Source organism: Parasteatoda tepidariorum, chromosome 11 (assembly GCF_982258835.1).
Source record: "Parasteatoda tepidariorum strain Cologne lab strain chromosome 11, Ptep-v5.0, whole genome shotgun sequence".
Lineage (NCBI taxonomy): Eukaryota > Metazoa > Arthropoda > Arachnida > Araneae > Theridiidae > Parasteatoda > Parasteatoda tepidariorum.
Window position 1 is genome coordinate 77347340 of NC_141765.1, and position 27844 is coordinate 77375183.

Genomic DNA, 27844 nt, shown 5'->3' on the forward strand with positions numbered 1-27844 from the left:
ACAGCATTAAATTAAAGCTGGAAAAAATCCAATAACATTAGTTTTTTACAAATATAAAACGTTTTTTTTTTTAAAAAAAATTAAACATTTCTTTCGCTTAAATTTGGGAATTTATAACATAAAAATAAATCTAAAAAAATAGCTGAATTATATTTTGAAATGCATCTAACATGGTTAAAAAATTTAAAGATTAAAATTATTTTAATTTATAAAGCATCATATGAATAAGTAATACCAGGTACCCATAACTCATCCTTACACCTTTTTTATTTAACGAAAAAAATCATAAATATTCAGAGCATAAAAATTTTGTCAACTATTAACAACAGTTCAATGGGTATACCTGAAATTGAATAATTTAATAAAATTGATTATATCATACTATTTACAGTAAGCTACATAGAGGCATAATTAACATTGTACATATTTTTGTTATGATATTTATTTTGTTATTTATTTGTAATTCAAAATAGTTGGATTTGATTACGAAAATTCAAACAAAAGCAAGAACACAATGGCTTTTTGTGCAAACGGCAGCTGAGCATGAGTGACATCAGTTAGTATCATTTCCCATTATAGCTGAAAACGAAAGTTATTTTTTAAAATTCTGAATGCATTATTACTTAAATTTTTTTAACTGTTATTGTCCATTTAAGAAAGCATACCTTAAATTCTTATTTTGAAGATACAGATGGATCTGAATTAGCAATCAAATATAATCAGACTGATCCCATTCCCAAATTAAGATTATGAAATTCCTCCTTGGAAGATTTCTCCCTGGTTGGGAACCACTGAACCTGAGTAACCTTTAATTCTGAACAACTTTTGTATAGACATGCAACAGAATATAGAACAATTTGTAATCAAATTGTTTAGCTTAACATAACAGTTAAACACTTTATTTTAAAATTTAGTTACAGTCATGAATAAGTCAATGAAATAAAGAAATAATAATGAAATAATAAATGAAATGTAATAGGGCTGTACAAATTTTATTTATCTAAAAATAAATTCTTTCAATTGCTTTATGAGTGGGATTTACAATAAATTTTCAGAACATAACTTATAAATTTCACAACAGAATTTATGTAATGGAAATCCGACTACATTAAAGTAATCTCCATGAATACTCTGAACAAATGTTCCTCCAACACCTTGAATTGCATATCCACCTGCTTTATCTCTGAAAATTAAACGAAAGACAATTATTGGTGAGCAAAGAAAACTAAATAATTAATATTGCTTTTCTATTTGTTAAAAATGGACGGGATGGGATGGTAGGGCCAGCCAGCTGAAGACTCCCCGTGTGGTAAATGGTGACTGGTGCACGTTAAATCTGTTGGGTCACAAAGTCCTCCGTGTTTCCATAACAAATTACACCTCTGGGTGTACTGAATTGAAGATTGATCTCCAGTTTAGGTCAAAATTACAATCTGTGGATGAATAAATCAGTGTATAAATTGGTCCGCCCTATAAACGGGTGTGACGTTTGGGTGTGGCAGAAATTAAATTCTTGGCCATAGATGGTGCCACTGAAAAACGAGAACAATTGCAACTCTTGCCTTAATGGCCTATGACAACAACATTTGTTAAAATTCTTTTTCGGAATTTTAATAGAAAGTTACAGTGTTTGATTTTCTACAATTGAGTTACACAATATGATAGGAGAATTTAAGTTAAAAAAACAAGCTATATAAATTCTAATTAATCCTTGTGTAATTTAATTTTTAAAAAATTATCATATTACATTTAAATAAATATTAATTTTTAAAGTGAACATTCTATCACCAATTAGTTTGTCAGTTTTACATAGTGATTCTAAAGGGACTTTTTTTTCTTTTACAAACAACTTTTTCCATGATTTATTATTAATCCCTTCAAGGCCGGCAGAAAGAAGCACCTCCCAAAATTTGAGTAGTATATGTACTGAAGAGTACTATTTAATACAAGAGTACTGTATTTAGATCATGCCCATGTGATCTTAGGCCACTGGAGTCAGAAAAGCTAGTTTAATATACGATACAGGGGGCTATGAAGAGAAAATCGCGCAATCACATATATGAGATCACAATCTTGAAGAAGTTAAAGCAAAAAAAATTTTTTTGACACTTTATTTTTCCTAAAAATTTCTGAAAAAAAATCATTGCCTTTTTGTGCTGTGACTTAATTTAAAATCATTTTTCCTGCATTTTTTAAAATTAATTCTTACACAAAACTCATGTATTTTTTATTGCATTTACAATCAAGTATAAAAATATTTTTCATTTCAGAAAAACCATAGGTGCATTTTGCCAAAATTAGGAAGAAATTTTGAACATGATTTTTTCTCCTGGCACAATTTATTAAAAAGAGGTAGTGTATATATATCTAAAACAGAGAATGTATGAGTTTTGTAAGTCTTTTACGCTAGAAAAAATGTAAGTATGAATAATAACTTATACTTACATTTATTATAATACAGAGTAAAGTCTCATATCCGGACGTCCCTTTTCCAAAAGGGTAGATTTCCCGGACATTTTTTAACAATCAAAATAAACAAATATGTCTTCATCTTTCCTTCTCTTAAAAAAAAAAGGTCTTTTAACGTGTTTTCTCTTTTTCTAGCTTCTAGTGATTTATGCATTGAACCCATAAATCACCAGAAAGGGGAAGAGAAGACCTACCAAGACCCTCGAGTGACCGTTAGTGACGCTCCCCCTCTGGAATGCAGGAAAAGAGGGAGATTTCTTTTCAAAAGAGAACAACTAGAGTCCCCTCCCCCCTTCTTTCATATGCAGCTCGCTAGTAAAAGAGGCATTTCTTGGAACCTTTTAATTAGAGTATTAGGGAAAAAAGAAATACTGTGGAGAAAAGGGTAAACACGGCAAACATTAACGTAGAGGGGGAGTCAAAATGGAAAATTTGAATAGGTCTAAAAGGATATACGTCCTTCCCATGACCATGTAATACTTAGGAGGGGGGAAAAGGGGGTAATATTCCTTCTTTAGCAGATTCTTTCAGTCACACAAGAAAAAATAAAGAGAGCCCGATCGGCATGCCATGCCTTTATGCTTGACTGATAGCCAATAATCAGAGAGAAAATAAGAATTTGTCACTTCCTGCCGTCAACTTGAACGATCTCTTTACGCATATTTTCTCTCACAAATAAAGAGGAGATGAGCTTTTCTCTGCCACCTACCCACCTTAATGAATGACAGGAATTTCTGCTTCTTGCTTGAATTGTTCAAGTTTTTGTCAAATTTTTTTCGTTTTCTAGATTTTAAGCAATAATTTTTTTCTAATATTTAATTTTGGACTAATTAGATATAATTCTAATACTAAAACATTATTGCTCGAAAAATAATTTTTATTTTTTGCTTTTTAGATTCAGATCGTTTATTAGATCATTTTAAATCTTGTTTACCTGGGGGTCTATTATACAGAAAAATCTATTATACGGACGTCCAGAAGTCCCACCGATTCCGGATGCGTGACTTTCCACTGTATTTACTATGAGTATTTTACATGTTGACTACCCTTTAACTAGAAATTGTAAAGATGATGATATATTTCAAATTGGAAAAAACCAACAATATTGAAAACGAAATTTAAAATCAACTCACAACATTCTCATAAAATGCTTCAACTGTAAAGAGGAGGTATGTTACTGTACCTCCTCTGTAAATTCTCTCTTACTGTACTGGAAATTATAGGAAATATCAATGAAAATAAAACATAAAGGGACCTTTTTTTCATGGAAAACTGACATTTTTTTCCCTAGGAGGTGGAGGAATGTTAAACTTCCAGTTACTGCAAAAAAAAAAAAAAAAAAAAAATTCTTATGAAGATGTCAATTAAGAAAAATACAAAACACAAACCTTTTAGAATAAAATCCAAAAAGTAAGAGAAGAAAATTTTATCAGAACTTAAATTTTCAACATAGACTGAACCTTAGCTTTTGTCTCCAATAGAGTAGAAAAATGAGAAAAATCCTTCCGTTAGAAAAAGAGTGAACTTTTTTACAAATAAAGATCACTATTTCTAATAAAAAAACTTTAGGATAGAAAATATTGGAAAATTATTCTTTTTTTTTTACCATTAACTTTTTTTTTCTTTTAATGAGGGAAAAGTAAAATTCTATACTTCATTGAAGCAGTTCCTTGATTTTGGACTGACTATACTCTGGCAAAAGCCAGCCCTGCCACTAAAACAGTACACTACTCATGTGTGAATAATGTTCAAAACATTCATTACATTATCAAAAAAATTGAAAAAAAATCATGTTTTTTTATTCACAGTAAAATAAAAAAGTAACATAATAAGAAGGAAAAAATGGCAATCTGGACAAACTTTCCCATAAGTGCACACTTTAAAAGTGGTAGCAAAATATATCTATTTCTTAATCTAATAAATTGTTATTCAAATTATTTTAACCACTGCTTTAATGATATAATTAAAAATTATATATCCTACGTGTCTTATAATTTCATTACCACATCAAATATTTTTGAATTATTTTCTGGGAAAACCATAAAATTGACAATTCTGATAACATAAAGTAACTTACAGAGGTTCATTAGTCTCAACATAAGTTCTGATCATTTCAGGACTCAATTCACAGAATTCAACTTCAGTTTCTTCATAAAATGTCTTAACTTCAAATTCTATTTCCTCTAAAATGAAGAAAACATTTTAAGCGTCAAGAAAATTTTTTAAAAAAGAATTTAAGAAATAATACTTTAATTTTCATTTATTAAAAAAGGTATACTTTTAATGCAGAAAATAAAAAGACTCAAGTTTTGCAAGCAGATCATAGAAATTTAAAGGCTGGCTTGGATAAAATCATCTTTGCTAACAAAGTTTACAAAAGTAAATAAGGCTGACTCATATAAAACACATATATTTACCTTTGTTGTTTTTTTTTTCACTTAGAAAATGCACACAGGCATTCAAATTATGTTTAATTAAAATTATATTCAAAATTTCAATTTACTTTTACTTTATTGTTCTGAAGTTAACACCCCTGAAAAGTAGTATTTGATATTTATAGACTTTGTAAACATTTAAAACATAATATACTGTTGTAGAAAACATTATCTTGTCCTTTAGTTTAAAATATTCTTACAGAAAGTTTTAAGTACGTAAGTGCAAAAAAGAACATAACACTATTTTTTACACACAAATCTGTTGCAATTTTTAAATTGTTTATGTACTTAAGTGTTCTAAATCTATTGCTTAGAAAAATACATTAGGATCAATACCTCACTTGCCTGTATAGCTAAATCAAACACACAAATATGTATAAGTCAGAATTTGTTGTTTCTATATAAAACTTTGTGACTATTAGATTTATTGAATAGGGTGAAATTTCCTTCTATCAGCATAAAAAATTATACCAGAAACACTTTTTCACTAGCCTGGATAGCAATGAATATTTTTTGCCTAGCTTGCCTCACCCATCAAAAAATTCTAGTTAGAGGCTAAAGCTCACCTCAGGGGTAAGTTTTAACTTCAGACATTCATATTGGGCAAAAATAATATTTTTTTCTTAAAAGAACAACTTATAGCTGTCTCATAACTGCTTCGGTATTTCATTACTCAGGTGCCTCTAAGTTTGTTCCTCTAAGTTTAGAGCTAAATTATTTAACAGTTGAATCAGTAACCATATATCTGTGAATCGATTTTATTTCTGATATACTTGAGATACCTTCTCCAGGAAATTTCATATTTGTCTAGTTCTAATGTATAATTTTGGTGAAGGCAGTTTAATGGGCTTGAAAGTTGTGCAAAGTTTCAGTTTGCTATGTTAAGGTTATATCATATGTACAATATGCTCGTGTTGATTGTCTTAGGTACTACTCTTTCGTATTCATTACAGAAATATACACCTTTATAGTTAATTGATGGCACAGGAAGATTTTCAAGGTTTAAGAAAATGGCTTTATTTTTAAGATTTTTGAAGGATATTTAACCATAGATGCTACGGTACACTGTAAGTATATATGTCTTAACAGTTAGTGTGAAAGTAGAAGAACACAAAATAATGGTCCGTGACGTATTTCAGTCAATTCACAAAAAAATATTACGGCATGTAAGTAGATGTGTTTTTCTCAAAATTCCAGAGGATCTCAAGCTTGATCTCCAAAACCTTGAGAAAAAATTTTTTGTTTGTAAAATGAAAAAAACAAAACAAACACTAGTGTATAGTTTTATAACCGTTTTATGGTTATTAATAGTTTTAAATTTTTGTTCACAGTTTTACATAAAGAACATATCCTGCAAATTTTAACAAAATCAAAATGTCAAGTAATGCATGAGGCCTGTTTTTGCTATAGATAATTTTTTAATGTTTATCATATATAAATTTATCTTATTTTTGGCCAAAATGAAACATATGTGTATTGAAATATTGCCAGTGGTCTTATAAATTGATAATACTTTTTATCCAGATTTCTAATGTATAGACCATTGATATTCATTTTTGTTGTTCCTCTGATTTTTTTAATCTTCATACATAAAAAACTCTTTTTTGCACTTTAAATTTTTGAACAAATGATTATTTTGATCTCAGAAGTGCTCATATAAAGTGAAGTATGCAAAATAATTTTTTTTTTTTTTACAATCTAATGTCATGAAAATAAGTGGAAAAATTTTTTTTTAAGAAAAATCCTTATTTCATAATATCTTTATCAATAATGTACATTTTTTAATGCTCCATTTAGTAAAAAAAGAAAAAAATATTAATATTATTTCTTTTTTATAAAATTTTGAAATTTGATTATTTGAGCCTTCTGGTTATTCTCCATATATAAAAGCATCTGTAATAAAGTTATGGTATATAATTAATGGTTATCAGCTCATATTGAAAATTTAATGAATTAGTCAGTTTCAAATTAGAAAATTCAGTTTTACAATTACAATTTATGAGATGGATTACATCATATCACTTTTCCAATGGTTTGTTACTTGCTTATACACACATATATATTAAACATGAATTATCTAATATTTCTTAATATTAGCTATAGTATGGAAATAATATACAGTCCTCAGTTATAAATAATAAACTAATATATCTATAAATAGATAATTATGGGCTAATAGCATTTACCAGGTTCTTCCCAGAAAAAATCTAGTTAATACCAAGTCCTGGTAAAAACCCAACACTGCACATGGCTTTTCAAGTTATCACATCATGTGTATGTATCCTTAAATTTCCAAAAAAGGAAATGAAAAAATTTCCTTATTTATGATTTTGCAGCATGTTTTGCTAAATAGAATTAATAAATCAAAATAAAAGTGATGTAGATATCAATTATTTAAAGGGCAATTATTTTCAAAACCAAATTTTTTAAATGTAGTTAATGAAATATATCTCAGTAAATTTTAGATAAAGGTTTTTCAAACAGTGGAAATTAATTTGTTGAATAAATAGTCTTAATAAATAATACAAATTAATTCAATAAGTGTAAATATTGACGAAAGCTTTCTGGATTGAGCAAAGCATTATAAAAAATAAATAATTATTTGATTATATATTTTTTTAAAATTATCATTAAACTGCATTAATTGATATAAGAAAGATTAAAATATAATCTTAGATCAACTAAGATTTTCAAAAAATTACAGGAAAAAATTAGTTACATCAATGAAATTTAATTAGACAAGCTTTTTCTAGGTTTGAGACTTTTCAATACCTTTTAACCTTGCCTGGTGTTCGAAAGGTATATTCAGATAGGATTTTTAATGACAGCAAAATGATTTTATTCCATACTATCAATAAAAGTGTAAAATTTAATTCAGCTTATAAGTATTCTGATTAAGATTTAATAAAAATTTCATTTTATCCTGTAAAAAAAAGTTTTATTTTACCATTTGTATGCGTAATGAAAGTGAAATAAGTTTACCTTCTATATTCTTTCTGCATTACTGATTTTTCTATGAAAATTAAGAACACAAATGAAGGTGTAATCATGTTAATGAATTATAAGCTTTAAGATTTTTTTTTTTAAATTTAAAAAGCATTTTCAATGACTCTCTAGTGCATTAAATGAAATAACAAAAGAAAATTCATTATTAAATCCTATTACCATTAATATTAAAATTGCATTGATATCCAACATGATAGAGCCTCCTATTACTATCATACACATTTCAAAATATATCCTGCAAGTTCACAAAATTTTTCCTAACCTGGTCCTTTTTTGTCCTAATGTCATCCTAAAACATTCTTAAGGTATCTGAAAATCGTCCTATATTAGACATCATTAAGACATCTGCAGGTGGGCATCTTAACAGGCAGAATACATCTGTAGGACATTGAGAGCTTTATATGGAAGTCACAGAATCCTAAAGATGACAACTTTAGGATGTCGTAAAGAAATCAGTGTGCTGAAGGGGTCAGCTCATGCCAAGATACTTACACCACAAATATTGTAAGGTTTGGTACATTGTCCTTTTTGGTTCAACTGCAGTAAATCCTTTACAGCCTTGAAGTTAGTGGCTGCTGCAATCACTTTTAATATCATCTCAGCCTTCTCTATCTTTTTTCTTAATTATAACCTTCATGGACATGGCAAAAATACTCAGAATAGAAATTCTCTTAATTTTAAAAGTTAACTGTAAAAGAAATTATTTAAACAAATTTTCATTGAAAAGGTGAAAGATAAAATATTCTGCAATTGAAAATATTACCTTTAGAGTAATCAACAATAACAAGAGCAACGCCAGTAACAACCTTGTGAGTTTGTCCACTGAGCCTAAATGTAATGCATATACATAAGTTCAAATCTTATATCGATGTATTATTATACGAAACAGTCAACAACTGTCTCATAAGATCTTCTCGTGGAAATATTCAAAAGATCAATGTTTAAACTTTATTCAAACAAGACTTAAAAATTGGTTAGTTTATGAGTTACAAACAAATAATTAAACACTATTTTTGTGTCATTACCATCTTAATATTAAAGATTGATCAAGGACTTACAGTCAAACATGGTTTATAGTAAACTCCCAGATATAGTGAAGGTTGTCCCTTGAAGGGTGACTATAGAGGGGTTAGACTGTATTGAAAATGTTTAGCTAGAAAACAGAAGTTCACATGCCATAGATTGTGCATCAGAGCCACGTAGTTAAAAGTATTAACCAATGAAGTCTCATACTACAAATGGAACCAATTGTTGAAATTAAAATAAATTGAGACAATGCTAATTTTCTTTTGGCTTGTTTCTCTTAACTTTTTTTCTGGGTAAATGGAGAAAAACGATGTGTTTGTTAGATACTATACATTGGACTATGTCTTTCCAAGTCATCAGAAAATCAAAGCAGAAGGAAGAGGTTAAAAATAACAGGTTATGCTGAATATTTTCATATCATATTCACTAAGCTACCTAAATAACAAATGCTCATCGGATCTAAACCCGCACCCATCAAATGAGCAAGCAATATAAAAATTGACTTATTGTGATGACATGTTTCGGTACTTAGAGAATACCTGTAAACTTGCGCTTTCTAATGGATTTTGCTAATGGACTGTGATTTGTTTATAACATTTGAATGGGATGTCTTTAATGATTGGATTAATTTAGATTTCTGAATTTAAAGATAATTTTTGAACCTTCATCCTTATATTACATAAATATATTTTACAGATATTACTTACCCCCTTATTTTTATTAAATTTCATTTTAGCTATTGTAATATCTTAAAAATATATAGTGAAAAAAGTGCTTTATAGTTGAATTTTCCCTGTTTTTTAGTAAAATTTTAAACTTTATTCCTAAAAACTTATTTGAGTTTGGTACTAAATCCCATATCAGGACATCTGTTTACTAGAAGGGTCTCTTTACTGGACACTTTTCAACAAACAAAACTCTTTTCCCTATTTTCAAAAAAAAGTTTTATTTTCAACACCTGCACCACATTACAAAAAAGTATGCAGCAATGAGAATCCTCTGCTTTTTCTCTATTTACGCTTTTATATGATTTTTAACTGACTTTTGATTTTAATACGGGTTTAATAATCAGGGTTGGCACAGTATTTACCATGGTTTTGACCCAACATGTTAAAAACCTGTTTTTCCCATGGTTTTTACTATCTATAAAAAACTTTTTCTTCAGCTTCAGAAAAATTTATTATTCTGCTATGTCTGAAAACATCTTAAAAGCATTCATTAAGGCAGTATGGAAATAAGAGTTCAGAACATAGTTAAAATAGTACTAAACATTGCAGGACAATATATGATCATTTCTAGAACAAGTGCTAGGGTCGAGAATTTATTTGTATTCTTAATAAAAATATTTTGTCCAGATTTGTCCTTTTTTTTCTGTTATAGAGCATTATTATGACTCCTGCAATATAACAACTGCAGCATATTATGAGATCCTGTGCAAAATGCTAATATTAAATGCAAAAAAACTTTTATGTTTGTAACAAGTTAAAAATTACTTGCCTACCGCTATTGCAGCAAATTTTTTCATGCTTAAGTTAATGTTTCATGTTTATATTACTAAAAAAAAAAAAAAAAAAAAAAAAAAAAAAAAAAAAAAGATGAACGAAAGAACTTTTTTAAATTTCTGGTATCAATATAGAAAAGTGAAAAGCAAGCATTTTGTTTTGTTCCTACAATCTGAACTCAAAATGTTTATTTTGCAAACATACTTCAGCAACCACCAGCTAAGTTGGCTTGATTCTTAAAGCAAAAATACCTCTGCTGTTTTTTGAAATTCTGCTGCTTACTTCAAAAGATTGCACCTTTACTTTTGGTGATCACAATCTATCATGCTGCCTATTTTCCATCTAATAGCATACCTGCCAACATTGGAGAAATAAAATAATGGAGATTTTACTAGCGACACTAACTTTTGGCTATGAGTGAAGTTTTGATACATCATGCAAGTCAGAAAAAGAAATTCAGAATTGGAAATAATATAAGCACCAACATTTAGCAAAGTAAAAAATATGTATATAACTGCTTGGCTGGCATGAGGTCAGGGTTGGGTTTTTGACGTCAAAAAGTGGTTTTTGACATGACAAGGGTATAATACTGGTTTAAACCGTCAAAAACCCGTCAAAAATGTCAAAAACTAAAGTTTGTCAAAAAAATATATAAACTTCAAAACTACCAACAGTTGCCATGCATTATATTGAAATTTAATTATACTATAGGTAATCAGCAGGTTTTAAAATATTTTTTTAATTAAAATTAAGGTAAAATAACAGATTTAAAATCTCAGAAATTTATATTCAAATGCATGTGCAGAAAAATTTTGCACAAAATTTTTTTAAATATTTATATTTTGAAAAAAAAAATTTTTTTTTTGATACTTAAGAAAATTAAAAGTTTATTACTATGCATTTTTGATATATAAGGAACATATAACTAATATTTATAAGGAACTTACAAGTTATGTTGTATAAATACAAACTTGATAAAGTGTATGAAAAAAAATTTTAATGTTATACCGAATATCTTTATTATCCAGTATGTTAATTTGAATTTAAAAGTAGTTATATTTGTGAATAATGATAAATATAATTCACATTGTTTATTATATTTATTTATAATTATTACACTTATCATTTTAAAACAATTTTTACCTCTTAACTTTTTCCCCCACTTGTATTAAGAATACAAATAATGTATATCTTGAAAGCAAGAAGTAATTATTCAACAGCTGAATATTTAGATATTCAACAAAACTGTGTATATAGTATTCAGCAAAATGAAATTCACAAGTATTTGGATAAACTAAATTTTCAGCATAGTAAATGAATAGGCTGAATATACTCTAAATCGACACTAACTACTCTGTGTATTTAACAGAAAGCACTTAAATTTGTATTGTCTTATGTTAAAAAGATTATTAAGAAGATTTAAAAGAATATTAAAAAGATTTTTCTTTAAAAGATGTCTAATGTGCAAGACTGCTAATGTTTATCTTTAAAAATGTCTAATTTTTAGTATAATCTATACTATACACTAAATTTGGTTATAAATAAATTTCTTAATAATATCACTGCAGATTTTCAATAGCACATGAAAATGAATACATAAAATTACAAAAGATGTGAGCTTTCAAAAGTACAAGATTTTGGTTACTATTCAAAATATAAGTGTTTCTTCAAAATTTTAAATTTATTTTTTCTAGAACATATTTAGAAACACTATTCTTTATAAAAAATATATAAATTTTATGTATTAATTAAATTTCACATATGAATATAGGTTTTTGACATTTTCGACATTTTTGACAGTGAGGTTTTTGACGTGACGGTTTAAACCATGGTTTAAACTGTCAAAAACTGTCACATGTCAAAAACCTGCCAACCCTGCATGAGGTAAATATTTATTCTATAATAATAAGAATGAGAAAAATACTAATGACGGGGTGAAAACGCCAGAGATCCCTGAATGAAAGTTTTTTACAAAAATTCAATGTAATAGAATAAAATAATAACTTTTGATCTAGTGGTCAGATTGTCATGTACAAAGATGCAATTGTAATGGTTCAAGCTAAAATTATACTAATTAATTTGGGCAAAAATTATTTTAAGAAACAAAATCGGAAAAAAAAAGTTTTTTTATTTGAATAAACATACTTTTCCCCCCCGGCAGTTATTGATTTTTGCTCCTAAAAATATTAAAGCAACCGTAATCTGGAAAGTATGGTTCTAACAGTTTAGGCAGAAAAGTTTGAGATCCTTTATGCAATTTCACTTTTTTCATGCAGAACAGAATAAAAAAAATTTATTTGACTGGTTTTGTTTTAATTTTGGATTTAATCACGTCAAATAACATTGTTAAAAATGATGTAAAAATCTTTATAGCATATAATTCTAAAATGCCTTTACTATTATTAAAATAAAAAAAATAATTACAATGCAATTTTTACATAGAATTATCACTGGATAAATAAGATTTATGAATATGTGCTAAAATTATTTGATAATCGATAATATTTCCAGAAATCTGGCAAAATATGCAATAAGGGAAATTACCATTATGATGTCAAACTTTTTGACTGTTTTCCTGCCTAAACCAATTGGACCTCAATTTTCAGTTTCTGGCAATTCTTACCCCCATACTTTGAAAGTCAAGAAACTAGACCCTTTCAAAAGATTTTAGAAAAGTATTGTTTTCGTGACTGATTTTGTTACTTAAAATATCTTGTGTATTGAAGGTTTGTTCTTTGAATCATTAAGATTGTATTTTAATTCACTCACTAGATCAGAAATTATTAAAGTATTCATTTTTTTTTTTATTTTGCACTGTATTAAAACACTAAAGCATTTGTTTTACACTATTTACTATTTTAAAAACACAAGGAATTAAAAGTCTTCCATAATTCCAAGCTGATAAATGCTTGAGAAACAAACACTTACTTTTCTAATATACCAACAGCTTTTTCCTTAAATCTGGGTTTAGGAAAAACTTCACCAGCAAAATATACAACAGTATCAGCACTAATGATAAGGTCAGGTTTAACCTACAAATACATATTGAAAATAGTGGTGTCACACAAGAGCCAATCATAATAAAACAATATAAATATCAAAGTTATTTTGAATACAATTTTATTTTTAACTCAACATCTTCAAAACAAGTCACTCTTATGCAGTGAGCATTTTTATTTAGTTATGCTAATAATCTCAAATATAAGTATTAGTTTATATAATTTAGTATAATGATAAGCAGAACTGTGTGTAGACAATTTCTGTGCATAAGATGCAAATGCCCCACTATTGGGGAAACTCCTGTCAATAAATTTCACGACTTCCCAAGGACGACATACGATGACTAGTTTTTCACTTTTTCTGAAAATTTTTATCGTGGATCACAAATTTTATGCATCATTTGGTTTTCTCCTTCATCTCAAACAATGAGATAATCTAATATGAAAGTAGTATGCTGATAATAAATATTTGAAATATGTTAAAACTTTTAAAGTAGAAAATAATTTAATGTCAATGAAAGGTTATTAATTTACCATTATATCTATCTGTATTATTAAATATCTCATATTTGGCACTGGTTTTGGTGTGATTATGGTATATATAATTTGACATCTATAGACAATAAGATGAATTAAAAACTCCTTTCTTCTATTTTTTATTCTGCTTCTTTTAAATCAAACTTTTACATTTTTTTTTATTTGATACACTCTGTTTATTGACTTAGCAAATTAAAAGTAATTTCAGAAATCAATCTATTTCAGAGTAATCTAAGAGAGCTGATATTTTGATTGACACATTTTGATTAAAAAATATTAAGAAAATACTTTTTTTTGGAGGAAATAATACATATTTTCCAAAAATATTGACTAAAAGCAAGTGGTACTGAGCTTTTTCCTTACTTAACAGCAGAAATATGAATTTTAAATCCTTTTAATTGAAAAACAAAATTAAATAATTAATTATAGAGATGAAGAATATAATAACTCTTCACAGGGTGCATAGTCAAATAATTTAACAAAAAATAAGCATTTTTCAGGCAAGAAAATATTTTCAAGCACTTTACAAAAATATGATTAGGATATGTACATTAATAAAAAATTTTCATCCTACTGTGGAAAGTTTTTACATATATATATACAAAATGCAAAATAATTTTCAAAGACTTTAAATTATCATGATAAAACAACTAGTTTCTAACAAATAACTCTTTTCTTGATTATATTAGCCACCATAAAAACAATTTATGCAAAAATTTAAAAACATTCCATATTGAGTGGCTCATTCTATTTAGCTAATAATTACTCTATTTAATTATGTAAAAGAAATTAATTTAAATTATAATTAATTTAACTGTAATTTAAAGAGGTTATTGAGTGTATTTTTTAGGTCTAAATAAAAGTTATTTATAAAAACATATGCAACAAAACAAGATTAATATTATTGATCATGCTGAATTTATAAAGATAAGTACAGAATTAAGAAAACTCATAATAAAAATTCATATTACAAATTCAGAAAATATTACAAATCATATTAAAGAGCCACGATGGCTAACTAAGGGGATAGAGCGTTTGCCTTCCAATGAGGGGATCAGGTTCGAATACCAGCAATGGCTGGTAGATACGAATCTGCATCCGGCTTGAACTGACCACAGTGCTGACGTGAGCTATCCTCAGTGGTAGAAGGATCATGGAATAGAGTCCCTTTGCCGTCAGGCTAACCGTGAGAGGTTCTTGCAGTCTTCCTCTCCATGTAAAGCAAATGCGAGTTAGTTCCATCAAAAAGTCCTTGATGAAAGCAAATTTCTCCCAATACTTGATCCAGGAGTTCCCTTGACTTTTGGATCAGGTTTAAAATTACACGGCTTTGAAGTTGAACATTAGTGGTTGTAAATCAAAAAATTGGGTCGGCTGTTCAACGACTGTTATAAAATAAAATTCACATTAGAATTAAATAAAATTTATATTACAAACGTAAATTAACGAATGGCCCCTAATAAATTATTATTAAAATCTGTTACATGATCCAGTATTTCTTTAATGAAATTATTAAAAATAATTTTGATATGCAAATACAATGAATATTAAAGAAAAATATTTTTGTCAAAAGTAAATTATTAAATGGCCCCTCACTCATAATATTTAACAAACCTGAAATAATTATAATTGAATTTGTTATTCCAATTGTTTTTAAATCAAAACATTAAGAAATGAATTAAAGATTTTCAGAATGACAAAATGATACCTTGCTGATTTAAAAAAAAGTGAAAGCCCCTCACTTCATACTTTTTTAAAATCTTGCCTTTAAATATTGAGTTTTTTTTATAAAACAACTTAGTAGTACTGAAAATTTTAAAAGTAATAAAAAATAGTATAATAGGTAAAAAAAAGTAATAAAGTACAATAAAAGTTAACAAAAATTTTAAGCAATTGGTGAACTGTCTCTTTAGTAAATATTCTTATGATTAAAAATTTAAATTAATTCTTATCTTTATTAAATTAAATTACTAAAAAGGAGATGGAATTTTTAGGAGATAAAGCTTTGTGATTCTTTACTGCTCTGGAGACACACAAGAAAATATGTAATTAGTAGATGATCCCCAAGTTAAGCTAAAGGCTAAATGTCACAATCTATATATAGAAGAGTGCGAGCATGCCATTAGCTTGCTAGTGAGGAAGACGATGGGGTTTCACTAACGATGAAATTAACAAGAGAAATAAAATGCAGGGCTCTCAACACTTTTAGGGCAAAAAATTGGGAAAAATGAGTACCATTTTTGTGGAAATGGGGGCCCATTTGTTGAAATGGGGTCCAAAGTTTATAAAAGCTGAGTTGATCCACATTGAACAAATAAAAAAATTTTATAATCCTTATACTAATCTATAATAATAAAAATAAAATGCACTCAATCATTTTTTAATTATTATAAATATATATTTTCAGCCAGTATGTTAGATAAAATACTACAAAGTATGTCTTAAGTAAGTAATTAACATATTTTTATTTTTAAGTATTTTTTTTTAGTAATATACAAATATAATTAGATAAGAACAAAATTTATGATCATTAAACTTGATGAAATTACACGCATATATATATTGTAATATTCTTTGAAAGATTATAAACTTATTGAAGATATGAAGTTATTGTCTAGGCTTCTTTGAAAAAAAAACTTGAAGGAATTTTTAATCTCATTTAAAAATTCATTTCTGATATAGGGAGCTAACGCATCAGTGATAAGGTATGTTGCTTTAATTGGATTAAGGGAAAAGTGTTCCATAGTTGAGGAAGGAAACATAGAATTAACCACTTTATCTATGTCTTTGCAGGTAGAAAGTGAGAAATTAGAAGCGATCATTTTCACGCACCAAATTATTTTAGCTTTATAAGCTTGATCTTTAATGCTCAGCATACTTAATAATGAAGTATGAGCAGATAATGAAAGTTGGTTGGAGTTTTTTTTACCGCTGCAAGAATTGACTTATGTTTTTCCGATTCAGAATGCCTTTTTATAGCACAAAAACCTTTATCAATATTTACAGACACACCACACAAATCAAATTATTTTCACGCTGGATGCCCCAATCAGATACAATGTGGTCATTAGAATTGTAGAGACATAAAATTTAAATAATTTATTTGAATGTGTTTTGAAAAATTATAAGTTTCAGTTTTGAATTTGTTTTGGCAACGGAATTAGATATATAAAAAATGTTGTTGTGTTCTAAAATGTTTAAGAAATAAAATATGTTATTTCTTAACTGTTGCATAGTTTTTTTCTAAAAAACTAAACAAAAATACCTTTGAAACAGGCATACAAAATTTCTTATCACAAGCCTCTTCATAACAACTGCCCTAAAATACAAAATTACTGCTCAACTTTTTTTTCTATAATTTTCCCTCTGCTTTACGTACTATAAATTCAAAACACTTTGATAATTGTGTTTCTGCAAATTAAAAAGTTTCAGCTGTCAAAACAATATTGCTCTGTTTAAAGATTCAGGTGTACAATGGAAATTTAGGCTTATACTAAATTTCTAAGATTCATAAGACACACTAAGCATGTAAACTACTAAACCAATAAAGAATTTGAAATCCACTGTTTTAAGCTTATATGATTCCTTTCAAATATAATATTTTTAATTAAACTAAAATTTTGTTTAGATTATGTAGTGCGGTGGTCCAAACCCATAAACGTAAAAGATTCTGAACCTCACAGCCAACTAAAAACTCATTACACAATAGTCCCCTCAGTTGTGGCTCTTTATATCAAACACGCTCTGTTTTTCTAGATTCCTAGCTTTTACAATTTTCTTTTGACAGTTTACGTATATCTATGCAATTTAAACTCAATTATCACAAATTTTTAATGAACATCAATTTCAGATGCAAACCCTCTTCTTTTCTTCTACTTGGTAGGGTATACTTCCTTGTGCTTCAGCAGTGCAAAGAAATAATGTACAAGTTGCATCTACTATTGTTAAATTTACTAATTTAGCATAATAATCCAATCTTGAGAATTATTAAATTTATTTGCTTTTCCCTCATCATTTATCAAACCTTAGTTACACACACAAGTTAGCACATTCAGGGATGAGAGTAGTCAGAAAGTAAAAAAGAGGAAATCCTAGAATATATATATATATATATATATATATATATATATATATAAGAAAATTTGACAAAAAAGTGTGATTTTTAAACTTGTAAACCATGTGATTATAAATCCCGATATGAGGCTTTTAAATCACATGAATATGAAACTCTGCATCGAATTTAAGAAATGCTAAAATACAAATCATGATGCCTAATTTTTAGATCACGATGCATAATTTTAAAATCGCGCGATATTGCAACCGCAAAAACGAATCACGACATTGGATTTTAAGCTCGCGTAGCTACATAGGTTTTAAAAGCTCGTAAATACAAATCGGGATATTGGTTTTTTAAATCTTGTAAATAAGAATCGCAATGTACAATATTTAAATCCCCTGAACACGAATCGCAACGTTCAACTTTTAAATCAGGTAAATACGAAAATCGATGTTTGATAATAAAATCGTGATTTTAAAAATGCATAAATACAAAACACAATATTGGATTTTTAAATTTCGTAAATGCGAGTCATAATGTACGATATTTAAAAAGCGTAAATAAGAATTGTAATGCGCAACTTTTAAATCAGGTAAATACGAAAATCGATGATTGATATTAAAATCGCGTGAATAAAAATCGAAATATTTGCAGAGTCTGGGTCCCGCAGTGGACTGATCGTTAAGACACGGTTCCCTGCAGATCACCGAAGTCAAGCATCACTGGCTACGGTTAGTGTGCGGGTGGGTGACCACTTGGATCAGTCTGCGTAGGGACCGAGGATGTGCGGTATTGGCCCTCGTTAAACTGTGCTACCGTAAAGTGGTCGACTTCGCGTGCAGGTCGTCAGGCTACCAAAGCGGGGGTGCCATTCCCTCCGCAGAGGATCAAAATTGTGATGGCATGTCTTCGGATCATCCTCCGGGATGTTTCCCAGACAGTCGCCAATAGCCCATTGTGCAGCTCTAGTGTGACGTAAATTAACAACAACAACAACAGCAGAGTCTGGACTTGGGATTTCTAAAAGGCTTGATTTTTGTTTAGACTTAATAAATAAAAATTTACAGAATTAATTGAATGAGCAAATAAATATTTTCACCGCAAATCCATCTCTACTTTTTCCCCCCCTCTTTTTTCGTTTGCTTTCACTCCAGAATACAAGAAGCAGCGACATCTGAATTACGAAAATACGAGCTATCCAGCGAACGGATAAAAAATACGGAAAATCTTATTTTCTGTGCTTGAAATTGGAGAAAATAGCTAATATAAGTAAAAATGCGGGAGGGTTAGCAGCTAGGACATAATTTGAATTTTCTGTTTTTCTTTGAAAATCATAAATAAATATAATTATTTTACTTCAACGACTGAATTTTCACAAAAAAGCGGGATATTTATTTAAAAAAAAAAAAAACGAAACTTTTAGAGAGTCGGAGTTTTTGATAAAAAGGCTGAAATTCGAGAGACAAAAGGGAAAAAAATCTCATCCCTGTATAAAAGTCAACCAGTTTTATCCCAAGGAATTGATTTTTAGAGAAACTTCAGAGGGAGGAATGAAAACTTCAATAATTTCGATCTGCGAAAAATTAAATTCCTCTTAAAATATTTTAACTTGTGCAAAAAAAAAAAAATTTCAGCGGGAAAAATAGAAAAATCTGAAAAAAAAAAAAGCGGAAATCCGCGAAAGACTCTCATCCCTGCACATTTCATGTCGGAATTTAGAAACCCAATTTAAAATTCACCTGTCCAGGTACTTAATGCTCTATTCTTTCCTTTTATAGTTTTTTAAATAAGGTACATGCCCTCTGGTTTATTAGCTCAAGAAGAATCTGCTGCTTATTGTCATAAAATTTTCACAAATGGAAATGTAATAATTTATGTACGATAACATTGAAGTCTGTTTGAGTCATGATCGCTTGCTATTTGAATGGAAACAACTTTGTCATTCATTTAAATTTTCTAAAATTGAATAAGAAGTTCCGAGATGTAGAGCATAATGAGCGGAAAAACTTTGCATTTTAAGAAATCTGATCTCAGGTGCCCCTCAATCATCACCAAACTGTTTAAGAAAGGCGTTTAAAACCACCAGAAGTGTTTAAGAAAAGACAATATTTCTTTCTAACAAAACATTATTCTGTTAAAAAGCATAGATTCAATTAAAATTGCATAGGTAATCATGCAAGCTGGGAAAAGACATTTGAATCATTTTAATATTTAAGAAATAATTTATAAAAAAATATCCATGAATGCAAAATTATATACCTTACTAATTTTAAGCCGATTCCAGACTTCTAAAGCTTTGCATCTAGCTGTTTCAACTGCAAATTCATGGACTGATGAGAAATCACTTAGTTCCAAGTTTTCTTCAAATGACGAAGGCACAGCTTTTACAATTAGCCCCTGGGAACATATTAGAACATTATGCAAATTACAGATACATACAGGCAGTTATGTAAGAGTTAGCATGCACATGTACAACATTTCCATAAGAATAGCATATTTTCTAATATCAATTTTATTCCAAAATGTCATATTTTGAAATTATTAAGATGTTTTGAAAAGACATGGTCGAAGCCTTCAAAATATGCAAAAGATATTGAAGTAGTTAAGTGTACATTTTTGAATAACAGTAATTTCAAAATTATGTATAGTAGTACAGACATAGATGTTTATATATTATCAGTTTTTATGAAAAGTGAATGAGAAATTAAGGCTTGACTATACATAAACTATGTGAGTTCTAAAAGGTATACAATATGCTTCAGACCAGAATGCTTCAAGTAAAGAAAAAACTGTTCTAGAAAAAATAGGTTTCACCCATGAGAAAGAAACTGTTTTTTTTTTCATCTGAGATACCATGTTTCCCATAATTTACTAAATGACTCTAAACAAATATATATTTTTTAATTATTAATATCAAACTGTATATTTATGCTAGCTGACTTTAGAAAATTTTTATATCTTTTCATTCTTACAGAAATGTGCTAATGTAAAATATATATTCATTGAAATTTATGTAAATGAATATGCATAATTCAAAGCATTGTTTTTCAACCAATGGTTAACGAACCTCTTGGAGATTGCCAGATGTACCAATAAAAATTGCAGAACTTGGTAGAACATAAATTCTTTTTATTATGTCAGCTTCTGTGTCTGCTTGCCAATTTATGTTTAACTGGTGTGGAGGAGAAATAAAATCGCTCAGCTTAATGAGGAATAAGATCGTGATACATGTTTTTCATTCTGATTTCGATTAATGTTTCAGCTAAATGTTGAAAGCCAAGTTAAACTCTTCTAGATAGTAATTACGTGACAGAATCACGGTGATATTGTAGCAGACCCTTAAGAGTTTTTTGCAGAAAGATTATTCCTTTGGGAAGTAAACGATTTTAAATTTATTTTCTGTAGATATTTTCGAAAGATTTTTTTCCCATCCAGAATAATATTCAAACGATGTCTTTCTCGAGCATAGGAAGGGAAAGAAATGCTCGCGATTTTTCTCTTCTCACTTGAGAATAATAAAGAATAATGAAATAAAAAATTGCACTTTTCTTTTCTCCAGAAATTTTCAAAGGATTTTTTTCCCCATCCAGAATTATATTCAAACGATGTCTCTCTCGTGCATAGTAGGGAAAAGAAACGGTCATGATTTTTCTCTTCTTATTTGAAAATAATAAAGTAAAAATTTTTGTTTTCCTTTTCTCCAGAAATTTTCAAAAGGATTTTTTTTCCATCCAGAATTATATTCAAACATTGTCTTTCTCGCGATAGAAGGGAAAAGAAATGCTCACGATTTTTCCACTTTCATTTGTTAATAATGAAGTAAAGAATGGAGAGGATGGTTTTAAGTGCTGACACAGACAACAACAAAGTAGACGAAAGTGACGAGGAAGATATGGAGCCCTTCCCCCCTTTTTTTCCCATTTTTGTTCATTTTATGTTAAGCCTGTATGTATTTTTATTTCATTTTTTTTTTCCCTTTTTATCTTATTACACTTATGTGTATTACTTTATTGTTTTTTCTTCTTTTTATAATTATTTCTAAATATTTTTTTTAATTTGGGTTTGACAATAAAAAAAATAAAAGAAACGGCATTTTGTAGCCATTCAGAAAACCGGAAAAATCAGTTATCCGGAATAGCGATGGCCCCGATCTTTATGGATAATCAGTTCTCTACTGTAGCATATTATTTGTAAAAAAGCATCACTTCATGAAGTCCTTGAAAAACAGCCTTAAGCATCATCATTCTTTCTATTAAAATAATATTTTAAAAAGTAGCTGTAAGTTTCAATTTTCTATTAAAAAGTTATTATTTGAATCAAAATAATGAATAAACAAGGAACTTAGACTTACAACATTGCTCAGAATCTTCTTTCTTCTAGGTGAGCCACTTGCTAAAACTATTTGACGCTGAGCCAAGCGACTTAAATATTGCTGTATCATTTCCTAATTTAAATATATATATATACATATATATATACATATATATATATATATACATATATATATATATATATATATATATGTATATACATACATATATATATATATTTATATATATATATATATATATATATATATATATATATATATATATATATATATATATATATTAGATAGATACATATATATATATATATATATATATATACAGTACAGAACCCGTTATCCGGAAATCAGAAAACCGGAAAACCAAAAAACCGGAATGAAATTCGATAAATTTTCCCACCATTATAAAATTTTTTTTTTTTTTTTCCTTATAAAATTTTAGGATTTTTCGTTCTTTTTTGAAAGATGTTTACCTTACCATAATTTTGGAAATAATCATTAGTGTATTGCTCCATCGTTTTTTCTTCTTTTTAAGATTATTTCAAAAAAAAAAATTTTTTTTAGTTGTGTTTAACAATAAAAAAACGGCTTTTTGTAGCGATTCAGAAAACCGGAAAAATCAGTTATCCAGAATAGTGATGGTCCCAATCGTTCCGGATAATCGTTTCCCTACTGTATACATACGTACATATATATATATATATACATACATACATATATATACATATATATATTAAAAATTATTATTTTACAGATTTAGTACTGATAAACAACCTATTTTAACTTTGTATATTGGCAAACAGGTAACATAATTTTTTAAAGAACATTTATACTAAATCTTCATAAAGTACTTATTAATAACATTTTCTGCTGGCAAAAATCGTATCTCTAAGACAGTTTCATCCAGTGGGTTTTTTCAGATTGGATCCATTTGAAAAAACTCATTTTTATAACTATTAAGTGGATTTTTTTAAATTTTATCTAATAAATTTTCACTGCAATTATAAAACCATATAGTTCTTTGAAACTATCAACTATTTTAATAAATTTAACTCAGTAGCTTTTTTACAAAACTAAAGTAAAACATATTTCAAAAATCTGATTTTTGTAAATAAAATTTAATATAAATGAACAAAATTTTGCATAAAATAAATCACAAAAAAAATTGCTTAGTTATGCTCTTTATCTATAAAACAAATTATAGGCAATATGCACACACATAACATTTACTGCATAATTTATATGGATTGTAAACCCTTCAGAGTTTGTTAAAATATACCTACCAATGGATAGATATATTTAATCAATATTTCATGATGAATATATATTTTTACACAAAGACTGCAGAAATTAATTTTCCAGTTAAAAAAAATATCTGTAATGAGTATTTTAAAAGATCAAAATATCTCCTCTTTTTTATTTTAAGATTTTTATTATAGACTGTACTTGCTTCCATATATTGCACCTTTTGAAAAAAATCAATGTTTAAAGATAAAAGTTTAAAATATTAATTTGGTAGAAAGCCATTAATAATAATACCAATTTTAAGCATCTCTTCTAATTACTCAATTATTCTCTGATGATAGCTGACTAGAAATAATATTTTCTAATTTTTGATTAATTCTGTTTCAACTATAAAATCACTTGGACAGTGTCCTTGTGGCAGAACTTTTTCAACCTATTTGAGATAAAAGCACTAATATCCTTCTGCAAAATACTTTCAATAATAAAAAACATACACGTTGCTAATTTAAAATAACAAAGCACTGTGTTTATATAAAAAAAAAACTATATATAATGTTTTTAATTGAACATGCAATAATTTTTTATTTTAATATTATGGGTGGTACTCTTGCATTTTGTTGGGGGTGGGGGGAACACACTAATTACTTCCTTCTTTGTATTACTATGCAAATAATCATCACAATAAAAATATAATTAAAAAAATTGTGAAATTCGTAGTTGTCATTCCAGAAAAAAAGATTGACAATGAAATCATGTGAATCGGACTCCTAATAAAAGGAAATACTCAAATGGGTGCTTTATTTTGAGATTAGGTTGTTGTAATAAATATCGTATAAAAAAAATATTGGATTTAAAAACTATGCAGAAATCAATAGCAATAACTACCAAAAAATCGATAGAACCATTGCTTTTAATAAATAAAAAAATTCTCAATATTATTTAAAAAATATAATATACAACCGAAACAATTTCTATCGAGACATTACATCGATTTACGATACTATCGGCGTAAATAGAGAACGTCAAAAAGTGATTTAAATGCATGATTCAAATTTTAAGTAAAAATTTCCGTGGAAAAGACAAATAAAACATTGTACTTTTAAAAAAGAAAAAAAAAATCTTTCTGCAAGAACTCTGCAAAATTATGCGACAATGTTGCCGTGTCGCTGAGATTCTGCCACCGGGTAAAGTGTTATGTCTAAATATTTCAATAAAAAGGAAACAACACTTTCTGATGCTTCAAAACTTTTAGTTTAAGAAAAAATTATCATGACACTTGAGATTAAGTTTATATTTTAACGAGTACTACTAGAAATATATTTCATTTAATATCTATGAAACTGCCGGCCAGGTGGCCGAGCGGCTAGCGTGCCTGACTGCGAAGCCATAGGCTGCGGGTTCGAATCCCGCTCTGGGCATGGATGTTTCTCTCTCTCTTTGTGCTGTCCTCTGTTGTATGTGTGTATGATGTGTGAATGTGGCCCACCCTATAAACGGGTTTGTGGCAGAGTGGCGTGGGCAATGTTGCTCGCCTCCGTGACTTTGGTTCACAGGTGCCCACTGGGTAACGCGAAATGAGCAACAATTCTGGCATAGTATAGGCAAAGATTTAAATTCAGTGCCTGCCATTGAAAAAAAAAAAAAAAAAAAATATTTGTGAAACTTATTTTTATTTGCAAATATTTTATTTGGTAAAAATTTTGTTAATTGCAAAAGGAAGATTAAATTATAAAGTGATATCATTCATATAATGTACTGGATATCATAAAATTGTTTATTAATGGAACATGAATGCATATTGTAGACATTGGTTGTTCATGGTAAGTTCATTCGTACATAATTAATAATCATTAACTTTTTTGCAAAGGTGATTTTTTCAGGAAAAAAAAAAAGGTTTCCTACTTAAATTTCATGAAACCTCTAATAATGAATGAAATATAGAAACAATAATCTGAAGTATAATAACAAATAAATATTGAATCTTATTTTGTACTAATAACGGTTTTATTTTAATGTTTTGTCTTTGTTTAAACCCTATAAATTTTCTTCAATTTAAATATTTAACTTGAATTGATATTATTCATAAAAATATACAATTATAGCTTTAATTTTTATACTCTCATTCTAACATTTTTTTTTTAAAGTTTGAATTTATTTTAAAATAATTTCTTGTACTAAGCGATTTGACAAAAACCCATTTCTTTTACCCAATTTTTATATATTTTTTAATATATCAAGTTTTCATAAAAAGGGAATTATTTAAAAAAAGTATCAGTTTCTTTCTTTTTGAACAAATTTTAATAATTATAAATTACAGGTTTACTGATAAAAAATGTAAACAATAATCAACTCATATAGAGCTGAAGTTTTTTGGAAACATAAATTTTTGTATAAAATTCTCAATTTGCTGTCTCCTCTGTGACAATAGTTCATTAACTTTGAAAGTCAAATTTATAAAAAAATTCTTTTTACACTTTTATACATTGATTTAACTAAGAAAAACCTGTAAGTCCCTTCCATAACATGTTATCAAATTTTTAAAAATTCAATTTGTTAATTAAAATAATTTTCAGAATTACTTGGCACCCTTTTATTTTTCTTTTGCAGTCAAATAGTGCTAATTCACTTTAAAAATTATAAGGAAATTTTTTAATTATTAAAAATTATAAAAACTCCAAGTATAAGAGCAGAAACTTCATTTGAAATATAGATTTTTAATTTAGGTCAATTTCGCTATTTCCTCAGAAACAATATCTAATTTTCAAAAAAAGTAAAATTCATGAAAATATCTAAATTTACTGCTTTAAAAAAATTACTAAGAAAAATCTGGACTTCCTAAGAAAAATTTCAAAAATAAATTTTCCTTTTTAAAATAATAAAACTAAGCCCAAAATGTCAGGGACATTTCTGTATCGTGAACTGTCTCGCCAACTACAATTGCCAAACAGATTTTAAACTTGCAAATTTGTTTAAAAAAATCTGTAGATATTTGCCCGGGGCGGCTATGAGTTATACCTTTCGAGTTGGTCCCTTTCTGTGATGTTTTTTTTAGTTTCTCGCTGGCCATTGCTCGGAAGTTGCCCAGGCTTTGCTATTATTCTGCCACAGATCATGTTACGGATATCTCTTCAAAATGTCCTGGCCACAATCTCTTCGAATGTGGAATAAAACAATACCGAAATTACATAAAAGATGCCAGTTAGTCAACATATTTTGGGACATTAATGCAAAATTACACAACAAAATAGTGAAAGCACTGCTATAACAATACTAAAAAATCACATATCTGTTAACGGTTTGGACCTTAAACACAATTTTGATCATCTTTTACAGAAATAGTTTTTGATTTCTTATAGGGATCTTGATTTTCAGATTCTACTAAGACACAAATTAAAAAAGTACTTAACTTACTTAAATAAAACAAGATGAAATTTTTCATGAGTAAGAATAGTCTTTAATATTTCTTAAATCATTCTGATTGTATCTGATTTTCATTCTAGATCTAACGAGATAATATATACACATTTTTAACAAAAAGAAATATCTAAACAATTTACTTTTCATTAGTCTTGAAAATAACAACACATCAAATTTGAGTTCATAAAACAAAATTATGATTTCTAAGGCAATTGGGTGATTCAAAGAAGCGTTTAGTTTAATATTTTGGAGAAATTTTAGAATCGAATTCTACTTACTTTTAAAATTAATATGAAATTAAGATATAAGAGTAAGTCTGTAAACAAGCTTATGATTATGATTTTAACAACGTCAAAAGCAAGAAACGATAAATTACGATATTTTACTGAAAGCAAAGCTGGCGCGAAATTACTAAACGTTTATTTGTTTCCATTTGAATCAATGAAATGAAACTACAGTTTATAGGAAATGTAAACTTCGCTTACAACTCTATTTTTTTTTATTTCAAATGGGGTCCCTTTGCGTGACGTAAAAGTCACGTGGTACAATAGATAGCCGCATTGATTTGTCAGTGGTTATTACAATATCGATGGTAGACTGAAGGTAAACAATGTCATGCTTCGTAAGACCCGAAGAAATTTAGAAAACTTCTGGTGTATCCCTCCGCTTATGTTTGTTATGCTTACGAAGCGATGTGTGAACAAGCTTAATATTCTTGGAAGTTTTATTAATGTGATTTATGTTTACATTTGCGCGTAATTTTATCATTCATAAAAGTTTTCTGTAATTTATAAATTCTAACAGGTCGTGAGCCAATCACAGCA

The 27844-nt window shown here is 28.0% G+C and overlaps 1 protein-coding gene across 6 annotated transcripts; it reads right to left on the reverse strand.

The window, feature by feature from the left end:
- Positions 1–976: 976 nt before the first annotated feature.
- On the reverse strand, positions 977–27677 carry LOC107454824 (putative bifunctional dTTP/UTP pyrophosphatase/methyltransferase protein). 6 transcript variants are annotated; one of them, XR_011638151.2, is made up of 8 exons: positions 27299–27576; positions 22383–22475; positions 20291–20428; positions 13367–13470; positions 8674–8738; positions 4547–4652; positions 3603–3789; positions 977–1183 (listed from the first exon to the last, which is right to left on the reverse strand). XR_011638151.2 is itself a non-coding variant. In XM_016072134.3 (8 exons), the coding sequence occupies exons 3-8, from the start codon at positions 22470–22472 to the stop codon at positions 1039–1041; spliced, it is 648 nt and encodes a 215-aa protein (XP_015927620.1). In that variant the 5' UTR covers positions 22473–22475; positions 26619–26754; positions 27299–27677; the 3' UTR covers positions 977–1038. The 6 variants fall into 6 exon arrangements, 5 of the variants coding, with proteins under 5 accessions (XP_015927620.1, XP_042902164.1, XP_087011573.1 ...); XM_016072134.3 differs by lacking the exon at positions 3603–3789 and adding an exon at positions 26619–26754 and having other exon boundaries at positions 27299–27677; XM_043046230.3 differs by having other exon boundaries at positions 3725–3789; positions 27299–27575.
- Positions 27678–27844: the final 167 nt, after the last annotated feature.